General features: G+C 53.8%; 1 protein-coding gene across 2 annotated transcripts in view; it reads left to right on the top strand.

The window, feature by feature from the left end:
* The window catches only part of DDC (dopa decarboxylase), an 84343-nt gene that overhangs the window by 14969 nt on the left and 49377 nt on the right, over positions 1 to 19997 (top strand). For both annotated transcript variants that reach the window (XM_019451026.2, XM_053897399.1), the window contains exons 2-6: positions 4017 to 4245; positions 6983 to 7096; positions 9639 to 9758; positions 15266 to 15400; positions 16097 to 16240. In XM_019451026.2, coding sequence (XP_019306571.2) covers positions 4045 to 4245; positions 6983 to 7096; positions 9639 to 9758; positions 15266 to 15400; positions 16097 to 16240 — 714 coding nt within the window. In that variant the 5' untranslated portion in view covers positions 4017 to 4044. The remainder of the gene's footprint in view (positions 1 to 4016; positions 4246 to 6982; positions 7097 to 9638; positions 9759 to 15265; positions 15401 to 16096; positions 16241 to 19997) is intronic.

Here is a 19997-nt window from a genome sequence, read left to right as displayed (position 1 = left end):
ACCTTCCTGAGTGTGTGGGGCCAGAGCTGGGCACTGACCCAGGGGCTGGGGAGCCAGAAGTTCAGGGACAGGCCGGGCTTGTCCGCACGCAGCACAGCAGGGACGGAGGCAGCCGGCCAGCCCTGTGATCGGCTTATGTCCACGGAAGAGCTTCCGAGGGCTGGGAAAGACATGAGACACAAACTCTGTCATTGTCTACACCTCCCAGCCAATATTTGCCCGGCTTGGGGACATGAAATATCAAACCGCTTCAAAACGAGCACAAGATTCTCTGTGGCTTTGCACTAAGAGCCTTCTGGAGAGATCTCAGGGGGACACAATTGGCAAGTAAGTGGCAAAACGACTGGAAAATAGCGACTGGGTCTCATCTTATGGGTGGAAGGGGACAATTTCTTTTGGGGGCGAGTCAGGGTGTGTGTGTCTGTTTTTCCTGAGGCATCTCCTGTTGGCCGTCCGTCTGTGCCATTTCGTTCCCACTGGAAAGGAGCAGCCGATTCTCCGAGAACCAAATCATCTTTCCCCATCCTTCCCAGGTGCCCGTGCTGGGTCTCCAGCTTGTGGACGTGCCTCCCCTCAGCTGTGCAAGTGCCCCGAACATTTACTTCGCAAGGCGTTTTTCGTAGTCATTCGCCCAGGACGAATCATAAAGGCAAAGATACTGAGATTTGATTACCTAAAAAGTGAAATCCTCATAGGTCAGAAGAAAATTACCAGCAAAATTAGGCCAGACAAAAAATGAAGAGAATGTCTGCAAAATGTATCACCGACCTGAGGCCGAGCCAATTATAGTAGAGCTTTTACGATGAAATGAACAGGGGCGCCTGGACGGCTCAGTCGGTTACGTGTCTGACTTCGGCTCCATGAACCGGTCCATGAGTTTGAGGCCCGCGTCGGGCTCTGTGCTCACAGCTCGGAGCCCGGAGCCTGATTCGGATCCTGTGTCTCCCTCTCTCTCTGCCCCTCCCATGCTCATGCTCTGTCTCTCTCTCTCTCCTCAAAATGAATAAACTGTTGAAAAACAGTCCTTTGAGGTAGTGCTGTTACTGTCACTATTTTTTTTTTTTAGGTGACATTTGCCACTGTGGCACTTTCCACCAGGTAGTGCAGCCAATGACACCTGAGTCAGAGGCCTTTGGCTCTCAATCCTGCCATGTTGGCCAATGGGTTGCACCAACTCTTTCTCCTAAGTCAGGGGAAAATGGGAGCGACCCAAATGTTCACGGTGGAAGTGCGTTGTGAATGTAGCACAGACACGCTGTGAACTACGATACAAGCCTGAGAAATCACATGGTAGAAAAACATGTATCCACATGGGGCATGCGCTCATAATTGCTCAGCGAGAAAGCAAGCTGGCAGAAAGGTCTTCAAATCCATACAGTTTTAGTTGAATTCAAATCATGTCAACCTGAGCTCCTTTGATCCGGGGTAAAAACCAAGTTTTATTCTCTGTGCAGAATTTGAGATAATCAGCGGCTCCCAACGAAAAATGAAGTTCAAAGCCTGCAGGGCCAGGGAATGATAAACCGGAAGATGAAGCTTTGTGGCTTTGCACTCAGAGCCGTTGGAAAGTCTGGCCATGATATTCTGGATGATGAGCAGAACCTTCCCTGGCCCTGAGCTTATGAAACGCAAAGGTGCGCTGGGACTTTGGGCGATCGCTGTGGTTTGTTCACATTCACTCTTGCTAGAACTTGGAACCTTACTTTATATCGCAGTCGCTGCCACTCGTTCACTAAGGTGAAAAATATATCCCCAAATGGTAACACAGATGAGGGTTTGTTCTAACAATCCGTCTCGAAGGGAGCTGGAAACTTCCGACGACATCCATTGGGCCGCTCACGCAGCGGGGAGCACCGTGGAGAGAGCACCAAGGAATGGAAAGGCACCCTCAGACTGACTCACCTCTGCTAAGATGCCCTCCTGGTGCGAACTTCCGTCAGGCGTCTGTGGGCGTCTTCGTTCGTGCTCACTTCGGCTTGCTGAGCCCAGGTTTAGTGAGGAATCCTGCTAGCCAGCTCATCAAGGAAGGCTCCACCCTCCATATCTTCTTCCCCCACCCTGGACACCATGCCAACGTGCTCTGAGGAACGTTCCATCTACTTCCTACCTCCCTGTCGGCTGTGAGTCCCCACGTGTCCTGGTGCGTTACGAGCTAAGCTCTGTCTCCCTCCCCTGTTGCAATAGTCTTGAAAAAAATCTTCTTGCGTTTAACAAGTGTCCGGGGAATCATTTCTCTTTACCACCTTTGACCTCATACAAATTGTCAAAAAATAAAAAAATAAAAAAAATCCACAGACACCCAGCACGGACCGCGGGCAACAATGGAAGATGTTCCGGAGTTGTGACCCCAGGTTCACCGCTGTGCTGTGTGCAGAGGGCCTAGAATCACCCCCCATCCAGCACTTACTCCCCTGGGCAAGTCAGTCGTGAATTATAAAGCTTTCAACTATGGGTGGGATTCAGAAATGCGCCCCTTGCTCAGCACACAGTGGTCTCTTGCAAATACAGGGAACGTTCTGGAAGGACATGCATCAGCATTCCGAGTGGCGGGATTCCGGGTGAATGGTTTTCTCTGTGTCGTCCCAGTTTCCTGCTTTGATCTCACGTGTGCAAATTCACCTATTTGCTAAAACCCGTCTGTAGTCCCCAAATCAACGCTCCTGGCGCTTTCCTGACCACTCCGAACGCGCACGCGTGTAGCCCAATGACACACTTGAGGTGCTCGGTGTGGTCGTTTCCCGCTGGGGTGACCCGCCCTCCGCCTTCCTGTGTCAACCAGGGGTCTGTGTTGTGCGAAGCCTTTTGTGTTATTAATGCTTCTGTGTTATTCTTGGTAGTGCCGCCGTTTACAAAATGGCTCAGAGAGAAGGTGCTGAAGCTGGGCGTAGGGGTTCTCCATGTGCAAGGTGCCGTGCGCCTTCGGGAGAAAACGCCTGTGTTAGGGAAGCTTCGTTCAGGTATGAGTTACAGAGCAGCTGGCCATGAGTCCAAACTTAGCGAATCAATCAATGTCAAATCCAGTGTCTCTAAGAAAGACATAAAGGGGCGCCTGGGTGGCTCGGTTGGTCGAGCGTCCAACTCTTGGTTTCTGCTCAGGTCACGATCCCAGGGTTGTGGGAAGGAGCCAAGAGGAGCCTGCTTAAGATTTCCTCTCTCTCTCCCTGCTCTCTCTCTCTAATACTATATATATATATATATATATATATATATATATATATATGTATATATATCTGTATATATATCTGTATATTTCTTATAACATAATTATATAACGTGATGTATTGATTGGTTGACAAATGTGACCTGAGACACAAGACCCTCACCCTGCGTTTCCCCTCGGGAACGGTCCCATGTTCTCTAATTCGGTGTCCACGGAGACTTTGTGGAACCTAACTACCACGAGTACCCAGAATCGCCCGCGTTGTACTGACATCGTGAGGGAGGACAGCACTGTGTTTGAGAAGCAGGTTGCATACAGGAGTGCGGTCCCTGCTGGGCTGGCATCGTAAGGAAGCAGACACTAGCTGATGGGAACTTGCGCCCCCCGGGCTCCAGGCCGAGGGCCTGACGTGTGCCGGGAGTGCACTTCCACGCCTTCCTGAGGGGTCGGCATTGCCATGTGTGTCTCTTGTGCGGGCAGAGAGGCTCAGAAGGTTACGCTCGCTTGTCCCTGTCCGCTGGCTCGCAAGGGTCGAGGCCGGACTCGGTGGGTCGGTGGTCGTCATCAAGGTTGGGACGGGCCAGGAAAACGGTGTGTACTTCCCGCCCCTTTCACCTCCGCAGACGATGAAAAGTCGGGAGTGGCTGGCGAGCGGTAGAACCAGCGGTCTGCCGCCGTGTCCAAATCCGGTGGTGCGTCCACCCATCTGGACACGGAGGGAGGTGCTCCTGACCCGGGATCTGGGGGTTTCCATGGCTGCCCAGGCGGTCCTAGCAGTCAGCTTGCTGGTAACTGCCCGACCCCAGTTGAGACACCGTCCTGTTTGCTAACTGATTTATTTTCTCTCGCGGTGAAGGTCCTGCCCCTGGCGGAGCCCACGCACCATGAACTCAAGCGAATTCCGGAGGAGAGGAAAGGAGATGACGGACTTTGTGGCGGACTATTTGGACGGCATCGAGGGACGCCAGGTCTACCCCAACGTGCAGCCTGGCTACCTTCGGTCGCTGGTCCCCTCTACTGCCCCCGAGGAGCCAGACGCGTTTGAGGACATCATCAATGACGTTGAGAGGATAATCATGCCAGGGGTAAGTGTATCCCCAAGGCTGGAAGAAGGGAGGGCTAGCCGTGAGGTAGCACCTACTGGGCACGGGGCAGGTCTCACGTGCTATTCTACCTGGTCCTCACAGCCGCCTTGCTGGAGAGAGACTTATCATTTCTGCTTTGTAGCTGAGGCAACTGACGCCCAGCGAGGTTAGGCGATCAGCCTGAGGTCACACAGCTAGTGAGCTGTGGAGCCAGGACCGCCACCCAGATGGTGTGGGCTCCGAGGGCAGTGAGTATTCTTCCCCCCACCACCCCGTCCCCCCGTAAGCCCCAGGTCAGGTCCCACCCCGAGCCCCTGGTACATGTGTGTGAGTCATATGACCTTTGGAGGACACAGGGCCCCGGTGGCTGTTTTCAAGGAAGTTCAGATTGAAGCACATTCTTAATATTCTTGTGTTTAGCAGACAGCACATATTTATTTCACTGGAGATGTGGGAGGCATCTGTTTCTGTGCAGACCCCTGTCCCCTGAAGCCAGTGCGTCCCAGGGCCACTGACCTGGGGCAGGGCTGCTCCTCAAGACGGAGAGCGCCTCTTTCAGACCCGCTGCTCACTTCTCATTCTCCCAGGGGTTTCCTTTGACATTTGTGCTTGGAGGCAAGTGCAGGATCCAAGTTCTCGCCCTGAGGTTGTGCAAACACGCTGAGCCCCTCCAGGGCAGGTGTGGTTAAATGTCAGGCCGAGAGGGCGCTCCTGCCAAATGTGCAAACACCCGGGGGCGGAGCGGCTCAGACAACAGAGGTTTGCTTCTGGGGCCGGGCCAGCGGATTTGATTCTTGGGGAGGATTCTCCCCCAGGCTTGCGGATGGCCGCCTTCTGGGCATATTTTCACCTGGCCTTTCCTCCTTGCCCAGACCCGCCTCGGGGTCCAATGGAGCCCTATTGCGCTCCAGAGGCCCCACTCCTAAGACCATCACAGTGCGCGTTAGGGCTTTGGCACAGGAATCTGGGGGCACAAACATGCCATCCACGGGGAAGGTGGGAGACATCGGAACGTGAAGTCTTGGTATGAAGGGGGCGTTCAGTGTGCAGAGCCGCGCTGGGCAGTGCAAGGTCCTGGGTCCCTGGGTGGGATTCCAGCCCTCCCAGTGCTCTGTGCGGTTGCAGGGAAAGGAGGTGAGGTCCGGCGGGGTGGGGGTGGGAGGGACTCCGTCTGCAGGTCTTGCAGAGCGAGTGCAGGAACATCCATCTCGGGCGTGGGTGCGAGCTTGAGCTGGGAGGCAAAACAAAGTCATTCCTGTCCTTGGCCAGGTGTCCGGGCCGGCAGGGAGGGCACCCAGGGAGGGGCCTCCACAGGGCACTTATCAGTTGCAAAGGCATTGACTTAAAAGAGAACATAGTAGCATTAGGTTAATTTCTTTCCTGGCCCGGAGTGTTTCCTTCTTTCTTCTGATTCTTCAAAGAAATGAAAATGTTTTCCGGGCCCCTAAAATTTTCGTGGGGCCTGGACACTGGGCCCGTCTCAGCGCCACCACCAGCCTTGGTTGCCTGACCGCCACCACCCACCCCCAGGCTGGGGCTGTGCTCAGCTTCTCACTCGCTCCAGACCATCCACCGTCTTTCACCGTCCCGCCGGCTGGCTTCTCCGTGGCTCTGCTGAGAGCTCCCGGCCACCCCCGCCCCCACCCCAGGCTGAATCGCCTCGTTCTCCCCGGGCTCCTGCTGCTCGTGTCCGTCCCTCCACCCCTCAGCGCTCCAGGCACGTCCCCGCAGCCCCCTCGTCCTCCTCAGGTGCTCGCCTGCGCTCAGCATGCAGACGTGGGGTGGCCTTGGTGGCTGTGGGACCGGTCTTAAGTCCCCAGGAGTCTGCACAAATCCTGTCGGCCGCTCCCAGTTCTCTGAGAGCTCCTGGGCAGCGACCTGCCCGATCAGGGGGTCTCTTGTGTCACGGGGGACCCTGTAGCCAGTTAGTAACTAGTTCCTTAGGGAAACGGGGTTTGCATTTTGCCGCAGACCACGAAAGTGACTCGTGTTGACAGAACACCTCCTCCACCTTTGGGGGTTTGGAGGCAGGCCACGAGAAGTGTAGAGGCGGAAACGCCCCGGTACTCCTTTTGTTTCCACCTGAGGGGGTGTTGGGGGCTCTGAGAGGGGCGGTCACCGGCCTGGGGTAACCCAGAAAATCCGACCGGCCGCCCGATTTGCAGTCCTGGGCGCTTTCAACATCCCTGCATTTGCCGCGGGCTGGATGGGGCGGTGCCGGGGTTGGGGGCGGCTGGGGGGCTGGGTCATGTCTCCTGGACACTGATAAAGAGGTGACAACCCCAAGTAGAGACTCCGTGACAATCCCTAGGGGTACAGGGCGTCTTGAGGGCTTTATTCTTTCTGTTGTCGCATGACAGGCATGTCAGCAGCAAGAACAAATTAAAGGAGCAAGAAGGGCCCCTCCCCCATCTTCTTCCCAAACTCTGGGGTATTCCCAGCCAGTCCTGCACGCCCGCCCCTAGATGTCCCCACTCCCAGTGGCCTTGCTGAGCCCCGGCTCCCCTGATGGGACATGCCCTTGCACATCTGCTCCCCTCTCCCTGACACCTCGGCCCCAGGCCCCCCCAGCAAGGCTGGAACAGAAGAGACGAGGGGTGCAGGGGTGATGGAGCCATGGCTGCTGGAGGGGGTGGCTTGCGTCAGAGATGGAGGAGGAGGGGGGCCAGCTGAAGAATCCTGGAAATGAGGGGCCCTGGGTCCTCCTCACGCGGGGCTGGGCTCTGTCTCCACGCAGGTGACGCACTGGCACAGCCCCTACTTCTTTGCCTACTTCCCCTCAGCCAACTCGTACCCGGCCATGCTCGCGGATATGCTGTGCGGGGCCATCGGCTGCATCGGCTTCTCCTGGGTGAGCTCGGGGGGCCCTTGGGGGGCTCCTGGCAGTGGTGGGGGATCTGCCGTGGGGACCAGCCACCTGTGGGGAGCGGAGAAGGATCCAGCCCTGGACAGAGTGACCCCTAAGGGACTTAGGGACACAGGGAGGTACAGCCTCCTTTCCCGGAAGGGTGGCCGTAGGAATTCAAACCGCAGCCCAGACCCTGGAGTGTCTGCAGCCCAAGCCTGGGAATCTGCATTCTGCCAAGCATCCCAGAGCATTTCTGTGAACTCTGCAGCTGCCGGGGTCCTGGCCCATCTGTTGGCAGCCAAGGCTGCCGTGCCTGGAGAGGCCCCCTCCAGCCCATCACAAGTGGGCAGCGACACAGGGCAGGTGGCCCTGGAAATGGGGCCAGCCCGGCATCTGTGCCAGCTGTCCCAGGACCCCCGTATCTGGGGACAGAATGCCAGCGGAGTGGTGGGGCCGGCTCTTGCCTGTGGCTCCCTGCCCCCAGCCCTGGAGCTGCTGGAAGGATTCAGCTAGAGCCGTGCACTGACTGCCTCAGGGGCCCCGGGCTGCCCACACCAGGCTGACATCTTCCAAGGTCAGGGTCTTCTGTTGGCCTTCTGGGTCCAGAGTGCCACCTGGCTCGTGCCTTGCAGCTGAGTGGACGCATGAGCACTGACTCGTGCCGGGCTTGGCCTTGAGCATGTGAAAGAGGCGTTAGTTTGCGAACGAGCCGGGCCAAGCAGCAGGACCCAGCACCTGCCAGCTCGCCACTCCGGCAGGCTTGCTGTTTAGACAGGGGCGTCCGTCCATCCGGAGTTGCTGGGGGAGGAAGTCAGCCGCCCAGGAAGGATTGCGGGGGAGCCATCCCTGGCTCCTCTGCCGGGGGTCTCTGGACCGTCCCTCCGCACGTGCCCCAAGGCCTTCCTCTGCCCCCGGGACAGCAGCCTGGGCACTGACAGGGTGGCCTCGGTGCCCTCCCTGTATCTCTGCCGAGCACACCCCCTTCTGAGGGACGCCTTCTCTTATTAGATGCTGCAGCAGATTTCATTTCCCTCTGCCAGTCCAGAGCCATCGTGTCCCTTCTGGGTGACTCGGCATCTAGCCCATTGCGTGTGCTTTTTCTGAGGACACTGGTTTCTCTGGAAGCTTGGAGAACCGCCTCCCTGTCCCTCGCCTGTACTGGCCAGGACACGGGTTCCTCAGTGAGTGCAGGTTCCCAAGCCTGGAGCTGGTTGTAGCTGGGATGGGGTAGGACCTCCCCCGGGGCTGACCAGCTGGCTGTCACCAGCCGTGCATCATGGTGTGCACGTGGCCCTGGCACCCCAGTGAGACCCACCTGGCGAGAGGTGCTCCATGCATTCTCGGTGGAAACCAGGCCAACCTGCCCCATCCCCTGTGCGATGACAGGGGACAGTCCGGGATGGTAGAGCACCAGCTCGAGCTCCTAAAAGGCAAGGTCAGCGACCTGCCCCGGGGGCTCCCAGAGGACACGGGCCACCTAGAACCCACCTCCCCGACTCCGTCCAGTCTCACCACACTCACTTGTGACTACGGAGGAGGGTCCACCGGTGCATCTTTCTAGATCCTTCTGTGAATACACAGATAACTAAACGGGGGCACACGAGGTGCTGGTGGAATGCAGCACAGGACGGTAGGGGCATTATGGGCTCTGCCTTCCTTCCCGGCCATTCTCCCAGGAGTCCTGGGCAGAGAGCACATGTTTGACGCTCATCCAGGCTTTTGAATAGCATCTGGGACTGGACTTTTTTTTTAATGTTTATTTCTTTTTGACAGAGAGAGAGAGAGAGAGAGGGAGAGAGAGGGAGAGCGTGTGTGCACGAGCGGGGGAGGGGCAGAGAGAGAGAGGGAGACACAGAACCCAAAGCAGGCTCGAGGCTCTAGGCTCTGAGCTGTCAGCACAAAGCCCAACTCGGGGCTCGAACCCATGAGCCATGAGATCATGACCTGAGCCGAAGTCGGACGCTCAACCAATTGAGCCACCCAGGTGCCCCCAGGGCAGGGGCACTAAACCCATCTGCTCCCGAAATTCTGCAAGACCGGGCCCCTTGCTCTGACGCCAGCCTCTAGAGATTTGTGGCAGAGAAGGGTGGGTGAGAGGGGGTGACATCCCCAGGGAGCTGAGTCTGTGGGTGGAGGACAGTGAGGTCACCGAGAGGGCCGCGCAAACCCTTGTCCCTCCTGGGGCACCTCTGGGATCTGGGGAGCGTGGCTGCGTCCGTCCTTCCAGAGAGAGACAGAACAGGGGTGTGGCGTGTGACGTGGCCAGGGTGGCCCTCGGTGGTGCTTCAGAGCTGGCAGCGTGAGGGGTCCCTCTGTGGTGCTCACTCCGGGGGTCCCCGTCTCTGCTGGGCTGCCTCTTCTCCTCCCCGGAACTGCCAGCGGGGAGAGCACAGTAATCCCACCCAGAGACGGGCCTTTTGAAAATGCTGAAGGCTGTTGTGAAACCGATAGCGTCCAAGGGACAGAAGTGAGGAAGCGGGCCGCCTCGCGTCCCCATGGGTCACGGGCCGGCAGGTGGCTGATTCCTTTCCTCCCGCCCCGCTAGGCCGCGAGTCCGGCATGCACGGAGCTGGAGACGGTGATGATGGACTGGCTGGGGAAGATGCTGAAGCTGCCAGAGGCATTTTTGGCCGGGGAAGCGGGCGAAGGGGGTGGAGTGATCCAGGTAAGGCGGCGGGGGAGGGGCGTCCAGCATTCCGGGGGTGCTTGGGCTCCACGCCGGGGCCACAGCTGCAGGTGGACGAGAGAGGCCCTTGAACTTCCCGTGCGTCCTCGGACGCCTCCTGGAGAACCGGCATGGCTGAGCCCTTAGGAGCCCTCTGGATCTGGATTTGGGTCCCGGCGGTGTCTGCCACTCCCTCCCCCAGGCTCGGTGGATGGAACAGGGGCGGCTCCTGAACACGAGCGGAGGCTCGCGCAGCGTTCCAGGTGCCTGTCACCAGGCGTGAGCCCTCTGCGGGCATCAGCTCGTCTGATCCTACAAAAGCCTGGGAATCGGGCTGTTTTAACGCCGTTTTACAGGCCGGGGGACTGAGGCGTAGACCCGCAGGTGACCTGCCCGCCAGCCCCTGCCGGGAAGTCCCGGAGCCGGGGTCTGAACCCACGTCTGCCATAGAGCTGTGACCTCCACCACCGCTGAGCGCCGTCCTCTGGGCGGTGAGTGCAGCCGTGACCACGTCCTTCCAAGGCTCCTGGAAACCACTACATCAGTGAGAGCTGAGGTCCCCCGAAGATGCTGCCTTTTCTCCGCACCCTCTAATTCGTTCTCCCCATTGGACAAGTACCACTGACAGCGACCATGTGCCAGGGCGTGCCTCGAGGACATGACGGGCGCAAGTGACAGTCAGAGGTCTGTCCCACCAGGAGCCGCAGGACAGATGCCACCGAGGAGACATGGGCTTTGGGCTTTTCTTATTTCCTAGCCTGGACCATGGACTCTGTGGAAGCCACCACCCTCCCTGACTTCATTTTCCTCCGGTCAAGTGCCCAGTCGTGAGATTGAGAATTGAGAGTCAGTTACGGCGGCTGCTATTCTGCCCAGCGGCCCACGGAGACACGGAGACACGGAGACACGGGGGCATGTGTGGGCAGTCAGCGGCTGGCATGGCCAAAGTCGTGTAGGAAGCAAGGGGTCCTGGGACCGCCCACCCAGACGGGGGCTTCTGACCTCCCGCGTGTCAGTTTTCGTTTGCTGCTGTAAATTTTGTTAGCTCCAAACGGCACAGACCTATTATCTTACAATTCTTTTTTTTTTTTAATGTTGATTTATTTTTTGAGAGAGACAGAGCATGAGCGGGGGAGGGGCAGAGAGAGAGGGAGACACAGAATCTGAAACAGGCTCCAGGCTCTGAGCTGTCAGCACCGAGCCCGTCGCGGGGCTCGAACTCACAGATGGTGAGATCATGACCTGAGCAGAAGTCGGGCTTTGTGCTGACAGCACAGAGCCTGCTTGGGGTTCTCCTCTCTCTCTCTCTCTCTCTCTCTCTCTCTCTGCCCCTCCCCCACTCCCTCTGTCTCTGTCTCTCTCAAACTTAACAAACTTAACAAAATAATAATACTGTACACGACTTACATTGTATCAAATCGTTCCCTTTATCAATAACACATCAGAAAATACTCTTTTAGGTCAAGGGGCAACAATATTCTAAAAAGATTATCAGCTTCCTCCTGGGGCTGTCCCGGCTGAGTCCAGATTCAGGATTCACGCTCCACCAAAAAATCAAAATAAAACAAAAATAAAGAGTGTTTCTGGGGTGTCAGATCTTACAACCAAAGCCATGTCTCATTCTCCTCCTTTCAACCGTCCAAGATGATTCTCGTAATTTGATACTTCTCACCAAGCTTACAAATACCCCATAATCTCAGGCGTGCCCTTCACACTAATAGCAGCTTTTTGCCGAATGCCCACTATGACCTATACTTATTCCTTGGGCTTCATGTGATCTTTTTTCGAGGGTTGCTGGCTTTGTTTACTGCAGACATTACTTTTTTGAACGTTTCTTTCTTTTGAGAGAGAGAAAGAGAAGATGAGCAGGGGAGGGGCAGAGGGAGGGGGAGAGAGAGAATCCCGAGCAGGCTCCACGCTGTCAGCACGGAGCCCGACGCGGGGCTCGAACTCGCAAACCGTGAGCCGAAATCAAGAGTCAGATGCTTGAAGGACTGAGCCACCCAGGCGCCCCAGAGCGTGGATGGCTTTAGTGACGACTTTTTTCATAAGCGAGGAAGCTGGGGCCAAGAATGGGAGCGTGTGGTGTCCCAGGGCACAAGCTCGCCAGAGACAAGGCTAGGATAATGGTGGGCTGGACCCAGGAGCGTCCCTGACCATTTGCTTGGGTCAGAGTCTCCCAAGGTGTGCATGCTGGCCTGGGTTCAGTCTTTCCATGATCTCTACTTTAAAGACTGTGAGACCCTGGCAATCCCAATCCCAGCATCTCTCTGCCCTTGGAGTCAAGTCCTCTTTGGAGCCCAAGTTTTGCAGAATGGAAGCAGACACCCGCGTGTGTTTGCAGCAGGAGGCAACTGACAAGGTTGATTGTCTGTAATTTGTGAGGCCCCGGGGAGCACCCCAGCTTGGTGACAGCCGTGGGGCTGGGCTGCGGGGGGAGGCTGCACCCAGCTCCCCCCCCCACCCGCCCCGAGCCACAATCCCAGCTACTAGATGTCCGTGCGGTGACAGGCAACAGAGTCAGACGGCAAGTCGTCGTGTGAGCTGCCCAAACTGGGCTGGAAAATGGTCTCTTAATTGGGTTTGAAAGCTCTTGTGGAAGAAAAGCCAATGCTTCGCCGTGTGCGGGGTGACACTTGAAAGGACATTTCTGGTCCCAGCGTCGGCTGTCACAGCATCTCTCTCTGCCGCGTAGCCGGCTTGCCATGGCAACCTTTGTCCGCTGCAGGGAAGAGGTGTCATTACGCGGCCCGAGCCCCGGAACAGACCCCCGGCTCCTTCTGCCCACTCCTCCCTCTGTTGGCTTCCCACAAAGGGCCAGAAATCTGCTCGAATTCCTGATCCACGGCAGGAGCTGGAACGTGTGGTTGCCATGGGCCTCTGAGCTCGGGACTCCCCACTGACAATTTCTCCCGTTGGGCAATTTGTGTGTTCAATCATTTTCGGCTGCGTGGAGGGGGGGACTTTGCAAGGACCAAGAAGAAAGGCGACCCCAGGAGGAATCCGGTTGGTGATTCAAAGCCTTTCATTAGCATGTGGCTCAGGGGAGAACAGAGGTTGCGGGGGGAAGGTGCGTTTCAAGGCCTCAGGCAGAGGGTGCCACACAGGGAGGGGGCTGTGATCCCGCGTGAGTATTGGAGACAGAACCAGGCAGATGGATTCCAGCACCCGGGCGCCATGCCTTTCAAGAAGCTTTGCGCGGTCCACTTCGGACGAGGAGTAGATGCTGGACCCAGGAGACACACGACGTGGGGCGCAGGAGGAAGCCCCCCACCCTGGAGCGGAAAACCCCGTGCCTGCTTTCAGGGAGCTTGGATTCCCTGCTTCTACCGATCTAGCATCACCAGCCCATGTTGACTGTTGATTTCAGCTCAGGTCAGGATCTCACGGTTCGTGAGTTCGAGCCCCACGTCCTGCCCTGCACTGACAGCACAGAGCCTGCTTCAAATTTTCTGTCTCCCTCTCTCTCTGCCCCTCCTCCCCCCTCTCAAAATAAATAACAAACTTAAAAAAATACTACAATAAAATGACCGCTAGTGACAATATGGCCCGAAGAAATGTAAAACCCACCCGAGAGGCCGGGTTAAGAAGATTGTATGTGTATATTTGAGTCCATGCATTTGAGCGGCAAAACTCCGAGTAAATGTATTTATGTTCGAACTTCACCTGTCTCCCCGGAGGATCTGAATTGGCTTAAAAGAATAAGTAAAAGCATCGAAATGGTAAAATAGAACAGGAAATCGGGTCAGTGAAGGGAAATGAGGATAAAACGAAGTTAGCGGGGGAAGTTGGCCTAATTATTTTATTGTGTATTTCTCTGCAAAATTCTCAAATCTTACAAATCTCTCATAGTCGACCCAGATCTACCTTCTTTTATTTTATTTTTTCCTTTCTAATGTTAATACTGTTCAATTTGTTGGTTTCCTCTAGGATTTACTTAAGAGGTGGAGATTATGAGCAGTAGATGGGGGGGCATCGCTTCTAAATGTGGGGAGGCCCCCGTCCCCCTGCCACTTGCTAGAAGTTAGTTCCCCTCTTTCTTAGAATCCATTTCCCACCTGACAATGACCGAATTTAAAAACAAGGTTCTACCGGGGCACCTGGGTGGCTCAGTCGGCTTAGCTTCTGACATCGGCTCAGATCATGATCTCACAGTTCGTGGGTTCGAGCCCCGCGTCGGTCTCTCTGCTGTCAGCAGGGAGCCCACTTCAGATCCTCTGTCTCCCTGTCTCTCTGCCTCTCCCCCACTCACGCTCTCTGCCTCTCAAACATTAAAAAAATTTTTTTTAATACATAAAAATAAAAACAGGGTTATTTTGCAAATTCTGCGGAACAGCATGGTGGGTGCTGAGTCCGTGTTATCTTTAACCCACTTGCAGCCTCCAAGGAGTGAAGACTGTGCCTTTCTTTTAGTTCTTTGCCAGGGTAAGTTGTTGAATTAGTCCGCTGGGCCGCCCTAACACAACACCACGGACCAGCAGCTTTAACAATAGACATTTATTGTATCCCAGTCCCTCAGGCTGGAAGTCGCCATCAGCGAGTGGGGAGCGATGGTTCCTCCTGATGCCTCTCTCCCTGGCTTGTAGAAGGCCGTCTCCTCCCCGTGTCCTCCCATGGCCTTTTCTCTGTGTGCGTGAATGTCTGGTGACCTATAAGGACACCAGTCGGACCTTTCAACCTAACGACCTCTTCAGACGCCTTATCTCCAAATACGGTTACATTCTGGCGGACTCGGGGTGAGGGCTTCAGCGTGCTGGATTGGGAAGGACGTAACGAACCCTGTAACATTAGTAACCGAGGGAGCACCTCCAAGGGCATTTCTGAATCTGGAGGGAAAGGCATCCCATTTTGTAAACCAATACAAGTTTCTCTGCGCGAGTGGTTGTGAACACAGCTGGGCTGAGTTGCCGGTACCCCGGGTCCCGGTCTCCTCCTCTGGTGGACGTAGGACCAGCCCTCATTGGCCAGCCTGGGAGAACTCCATGGAAAAATGCATGCAAAGTGGGTCTTGCACTTGCTGCGAGCTGAGTGCTCGGAAGGGCCGGCCAACAGGTTACATAAAATAGACAAAGCAATGAATGATAAAGCTGAATGAATCTTAAGACCTGAGGGCTGGGGGCATCTGGGTGCCTCAGTCGGTTAAGCATCCGACTTCGGCTCAGGTCATGATCTCACGGTCTGTGAGTTCAAGCCCCGAGTCTGTGCTGACAGCCCAGAGCCCGGAGCCTGGTTCAGATTCTGTGTCTCCCTCTCCCTCTCTCTGCCCCTCCTGGCTCGCGCTCTGTCTCTCTCTCTCTCTCTCTCTCTCAAATGTAAATAAAAAAATAAAAAAAGAACTGAAATGATTGTCACAGGTTGTTCCGATCTTTCCTGGGCGAAGGAGGATAAGCTTTGCAATTTCAGACTCATCTTTTAAGAACAGGATGGACAATAATGTCTCCCAGCAGTTTAGAGATTGATTTCTTTGCTGCACTTTGAAGCTCATTTCGACCCTTTCTTTGATCTAGGGAAGTGCCAGTGAGGCCACTCTGATGGCCCTGCTGGCCGCTCGAACCAAAGTGACCCGCCGCCTGCAGGCCGCCTCCCCCGGGCTGACGCAGGGTGCCATCATGGACAAGCTAGTGGCTTACTCATCGGATCAGGTGAGTGTGTTGGCTGAGTGTGTTGGTCCAAAGCCCCACTGAGTCTCCAAGATCTGAATGTCTTGTTGGAGGTCAAATCAGATCAAAACAATACCATGCAACCTGTCAGTCGTTTTTATAACTGTGCTTGGAAGTGGACGTTCGTTATTTTCTCAGTGTGCACGTGAGGTCTTGGAGGTCCACTGGGGTCACGGGGGAAGGGCCTGGAGTCCCCCCAGGCCCTCAGGTCTTGCGATCCTGCAACTGCTGTCACCAACTGGGAGCTGGGTCCCCATACCGGAGAGGTCCAGACCCCAGGATGGAGTCAAGTAGGAGACGGTGGCGGTGGGGGCCGCAGGGCAGCGAGGGGGAGCTGGCAGTAAGAACCGGCCTTCCTGGGGGCTCCTGAGACCCACCATCCAGGAACGATGCTGTGTCGTGGGCTTCTTCGCTCCAGACACCATGCACTGAACTTGGCCCCCGAGGTGCCCAAAGCCCCATGGTAAGAGGAACCCCCAGACAAGAAGCCGGGTGCTACCTCTACTTCAGACTTTATTTTGCTGCTCGTTCACTAAACCGCAAAGTGAGATTCCAGAATCAGGTGCAGGGGTGGGGGGGGGTTGGTGTGCAGCCCTGGAAGCTGTCTGCAGAGCCAGGGGCTCTGTCACCCGCACAGGACATGCACGCAAGAATCTAACTCTGCCGCTTTCTTTCCAGGCACACTCCTCAGTGGAAAGAGCCGGATTAATTGGAGGAGTGAAACTGAAAGCCATCCCTTCCGATGGCAAGTTTGCTATGCGTGGTTCTGCCCTGCAGGAAGCTATGGAGAGAGACAAGGCGGAGGGCCTGATTCCTTTCTTTGTAAGTCAACTATGCCTCTTGGGTAGGGCCCCCTGGGGGTCTCAGAGCCCTGCTTGGGTCTGGGGCAGGGTGCCATGCTGGTCACAGGATAGGCGGTTCATGCATCATCAGCTGACTGCTCCTTGAGGAAGGCTGGAGCATGACTCCATTTACATTTTTTTAATGTTGATTCATTTTTGAGAGAGAAAGAGAGAGAGAGAAAGCAGGGGAGGGGCAGAGAGGGGGTGGGGGACAGAGGATCCATAGCAGGTTCGGTGCTGACAACAACGGAGCCCGATGTGGGGCTCGAACTCATGAACTGTGAGATCATGACCCTAGCTCCAGTTGGACGCTCAACTGACTGAGCCACCGAGGCACCCCAGGAGCGTGACTCCCATTTATTTGTGCCTCCGCCTGCCTAGTCTCAGAAAGAAGTAAGCAGAGCACCCAGCCTGGAGGATCCTGGTTAAACCAACAAGCCTTGTTTCTGCTTCTGTTAAATGTGACACCGTATGGTTGTCCCTTGACAGCACTCTGTGCCTCGGTAGGTGCTCTGTCCTGAGGAGGGCATGATGGACCCAGTGAACCACATTAACCATAAAACACAGAAAGCCTTGGCCACCCAGACCGGTATTCTTAGCAGATACCAAGACGCATCACAAGCGATGTGTTGCAAGCCAGCACTGACTAATTCTAGGTAAAATACGTAACTGGCCAAATAGCACCAGGTTTTCTCGTGTACAGATGGGCATTTTCTAGCGGGGAAGAAATAGATAGTGTTACAGCGAGAGCCTGGAGTTGTCGCATCCGACGCGGCCATGGCAGCGTGCAGAGCTGAGGACTGACGCGTCACGCGTGATGACAATTAAGACGTGATCGTGGCCCCAGGCTGGTGGTGTCCAACCTGGCTGTATATTGGAGTTACCGGGGGAGCTCTGAAAACACGGTCACACCTTGGTTTGCGAGCATAATTCGTTCCGGAAACACGCTCGTCATCCAAAGCGCTCGTATATCAAAGCGAATTTCAAAAACCTTTAGCTCAGTTGTGATCATGTGACGTTCGGCATCACGTACGACTTGTATCACAAGACATCGCTCATTCATCAAGTTAAAATTTGCTAGAAACGTTTGCTCGTCTTGTGGAACATTCACAGAACGAGTTACGTGCAGTCCGGGGTGTTACCGTATACTGATGCCCAGGCCCTGCCCCAGTTACTTTTACCAGAAGTTCTGGGAAGGGAGCTTTTCAAACAAACTGGGGAGATTTTAGAAACAAATCAAGATCCTCAGGTACCTCTTGAACATATCTGAGCATCTCCTACTTGTTAGAACAATCTAGGTGTGACAAACTTTATGGACCCCGTGTGAATCATGCCCACTCTTTTTTATTTAAGAATTAATCTTCGAGACAAGCTTTTATTCTCAAAAAAAAAATTGTTTTCATCGATTTGAATCAACCACCACTCGTTGAATACCTAACGTGTGACCTGGGGAAGGCACGGAAGGCATGATTTGATACAAACTTGGATCCCCACTTGTGGAGTTTCCACGGGAATCACTGTAGGAGTGAGCAGATTCAGACGTAGCTGGTGGGAGGGACTGATGGCCAAGGCAGCTGTCAGCCTGCAATAGGCTGAGCCAGAGGTCACCTTAGTCACCCCGTCCTGCTTCATTTTCCCATCTTGCATGAAATACACGTTTATTTGTATAGTTGTTACTGCCTCCCTCCTCCCACCACACTGTGAGCTACGCGGAGGGCGGGTCTGGTTAATAGTCGCTTTATCCAGCTCCTTGAACCTGCCCTGCCCCTTAGCAGAAGCACAATAAATATTTGTCATATAAAGATTCGGAAGGAAGATCCTTCTAGTTAGAAGGAAAGACTACCTTTAAAATTCCGACAGACAATCCCCTGATGGTCTGAAAGGATTCCTTTTACACAAGGTAAGCTTTTCTGCACCAGTGCCATCACTAACTAAGACTCACCAGAATATCCTATCTCGGGAAAAATAAATACATTAAAACCCACTCTTGCAGATTTGAAGAATGAAGGCAATGGAATACACCACATAAAACGATGACAAGATTTCATTTCATAAAAACCACAAGACTCGTAAACAAAACAAAAGGGCAAACGCTGGCAGGAAATACAGTATATATTATAAAGCAAATCTTAAAAGAAGGCTCAGATTTTTGAGAAGTCAAAGGACAACATTCCATTGGGAAAACAGACAAAATAGAAAAACAGTTGGTTCCCAGGTCAAGCCCAAGAAAGTGAGGACACAAAATCAATTTCAATCTTGTAACAACCAGGGCAATGCAACTTGTCTCCTTAGGGACGACTGGGAACATCTCAGCTGTGGCTTATAGACCTGCCCGTGGCTTGTTTTATGTTTGACCCGGGTGTAGTTGACATATTTTCAAGTTTCTGTACCCAGCTGCACATGCGTCTAGAATCGTCAAACCTTCCCGCCGAACGACCCATTCATCACTGCAAAATGCTCTCTTTATCTCTATGAAATCTGCATACAGTGAGGTCACTGCAATTACATCCAGTTTCTATGGGTTAGTGGTCAGGGGATACGTTTTCCCAGTATCTTCCTTTCCTTTCCTGTTCTCTTACACCTAAAATGAGTCTCCTGTGTGCAGGCTACAGTTGTTGCTTTTTTTTTTTTTCTTTTTCATTTGTTTATAAGTCCAACATGATAATTTTTCTCAAATTTGTCCATTTACTTAAAGTAATTGTTGACACACTGAAGTGCATGGCTGTCTATCTGGCCCGCCTCTTATATGATAGTTTTTCTCTGCTTTCTTGTCTTTTTTTTTTTTTTTTTAGTGTTTATTCATTTTTGGAGAGAGACAGCATGGGGCAGGGGCAGGGAGAGAGGGAGAGACAGAATCTGAAGCAAGATCCAGGCTCTGAGCTGTCAGCACAGAGCCCGACGTGGGGCTCGAACCCATGAACCGTGAGATCATGACCTGAGCTGAAGTCGGATGCTCAGCCAACTGAGCCACTGAGGCACCCTGGTATTAACTCTCCTTTAAATGTTTAGTAGAACTCACGTGTGATGTCATCTGGTCTTGACTTTTACTTGTTGGGCATTTTTTGATTACAGATTCAATTTTGTTACTAGTAATCAATCTATTCAAATTTTCTATTTCCTTCTAATTGAGTTTTGGAAGATTGTGTGTTTCTAGGAATTTGCCCATTTCTTCTAGGTTGTCCAGTTTGTTGGCATGTCATTTTTCATAGCATTCCAATACAATCCTTTTTATTTCTGTGGTATAGTTGTTACTTCTCCTTAATTTATGATGTATTTGGGTTTTCTCTCTTTTTTTTCTTATGGGTCTGGCTAAAAGGTTATCAATTTTGTTCATGTTTTCAAAGAACCAGCTCCTGGTTTTATTGATCCTTTCTTTCCTATTTTCTTTTTTTTTGGGGGGGGGGAGGTCTCTATTTCATTTATTTCTACTTTAATCTTTATTATTTCCTTCCTTCTACTAACTTTACATTTTGTTTTTTTCTTTTTCTAGATCTTTTAGGCGTTAGATGGTTTGAGTTTTTCTTATTTCCTTTTTTTAATTATTATTTTTAATGTTTATTTTTGAGAGAGGGATAGAGTGTGGGGGGGGAGGGGCAGGGAGAGAGAGAGAGAGAGAGAGAGAGAGAGAGACAGAATCTGAAGCAGGATCCAGGCTCTGAGCCATCAGCACAGAGCCTGATGCAGGGCTTAAACACACAAACCATGAGATCATGACCTGAGCTGAAGTCGGACACCCA

The sequence above is a fragment of the Panthera pardus genome, unplaced genomic scaffold (assembly GCF_024362965.1).
Source record: "Panthera pardus isolate Hobbes unplaced genomic scaffold, ASM2436296v1 HiC_scaffold_8, whole genome shotgun sequence".
In the NCBI taxonomy this organism is placed as follows: Eukaryota; Metazoa; Chordata; class Mammalia; order Carnivora; family Felidae; genus Panthera; species Panthera pardus.
Note: the sequence above shows the minus strand (reverse complement) of the source record. Positions and strands in the feature narration are given on the sequence as shown.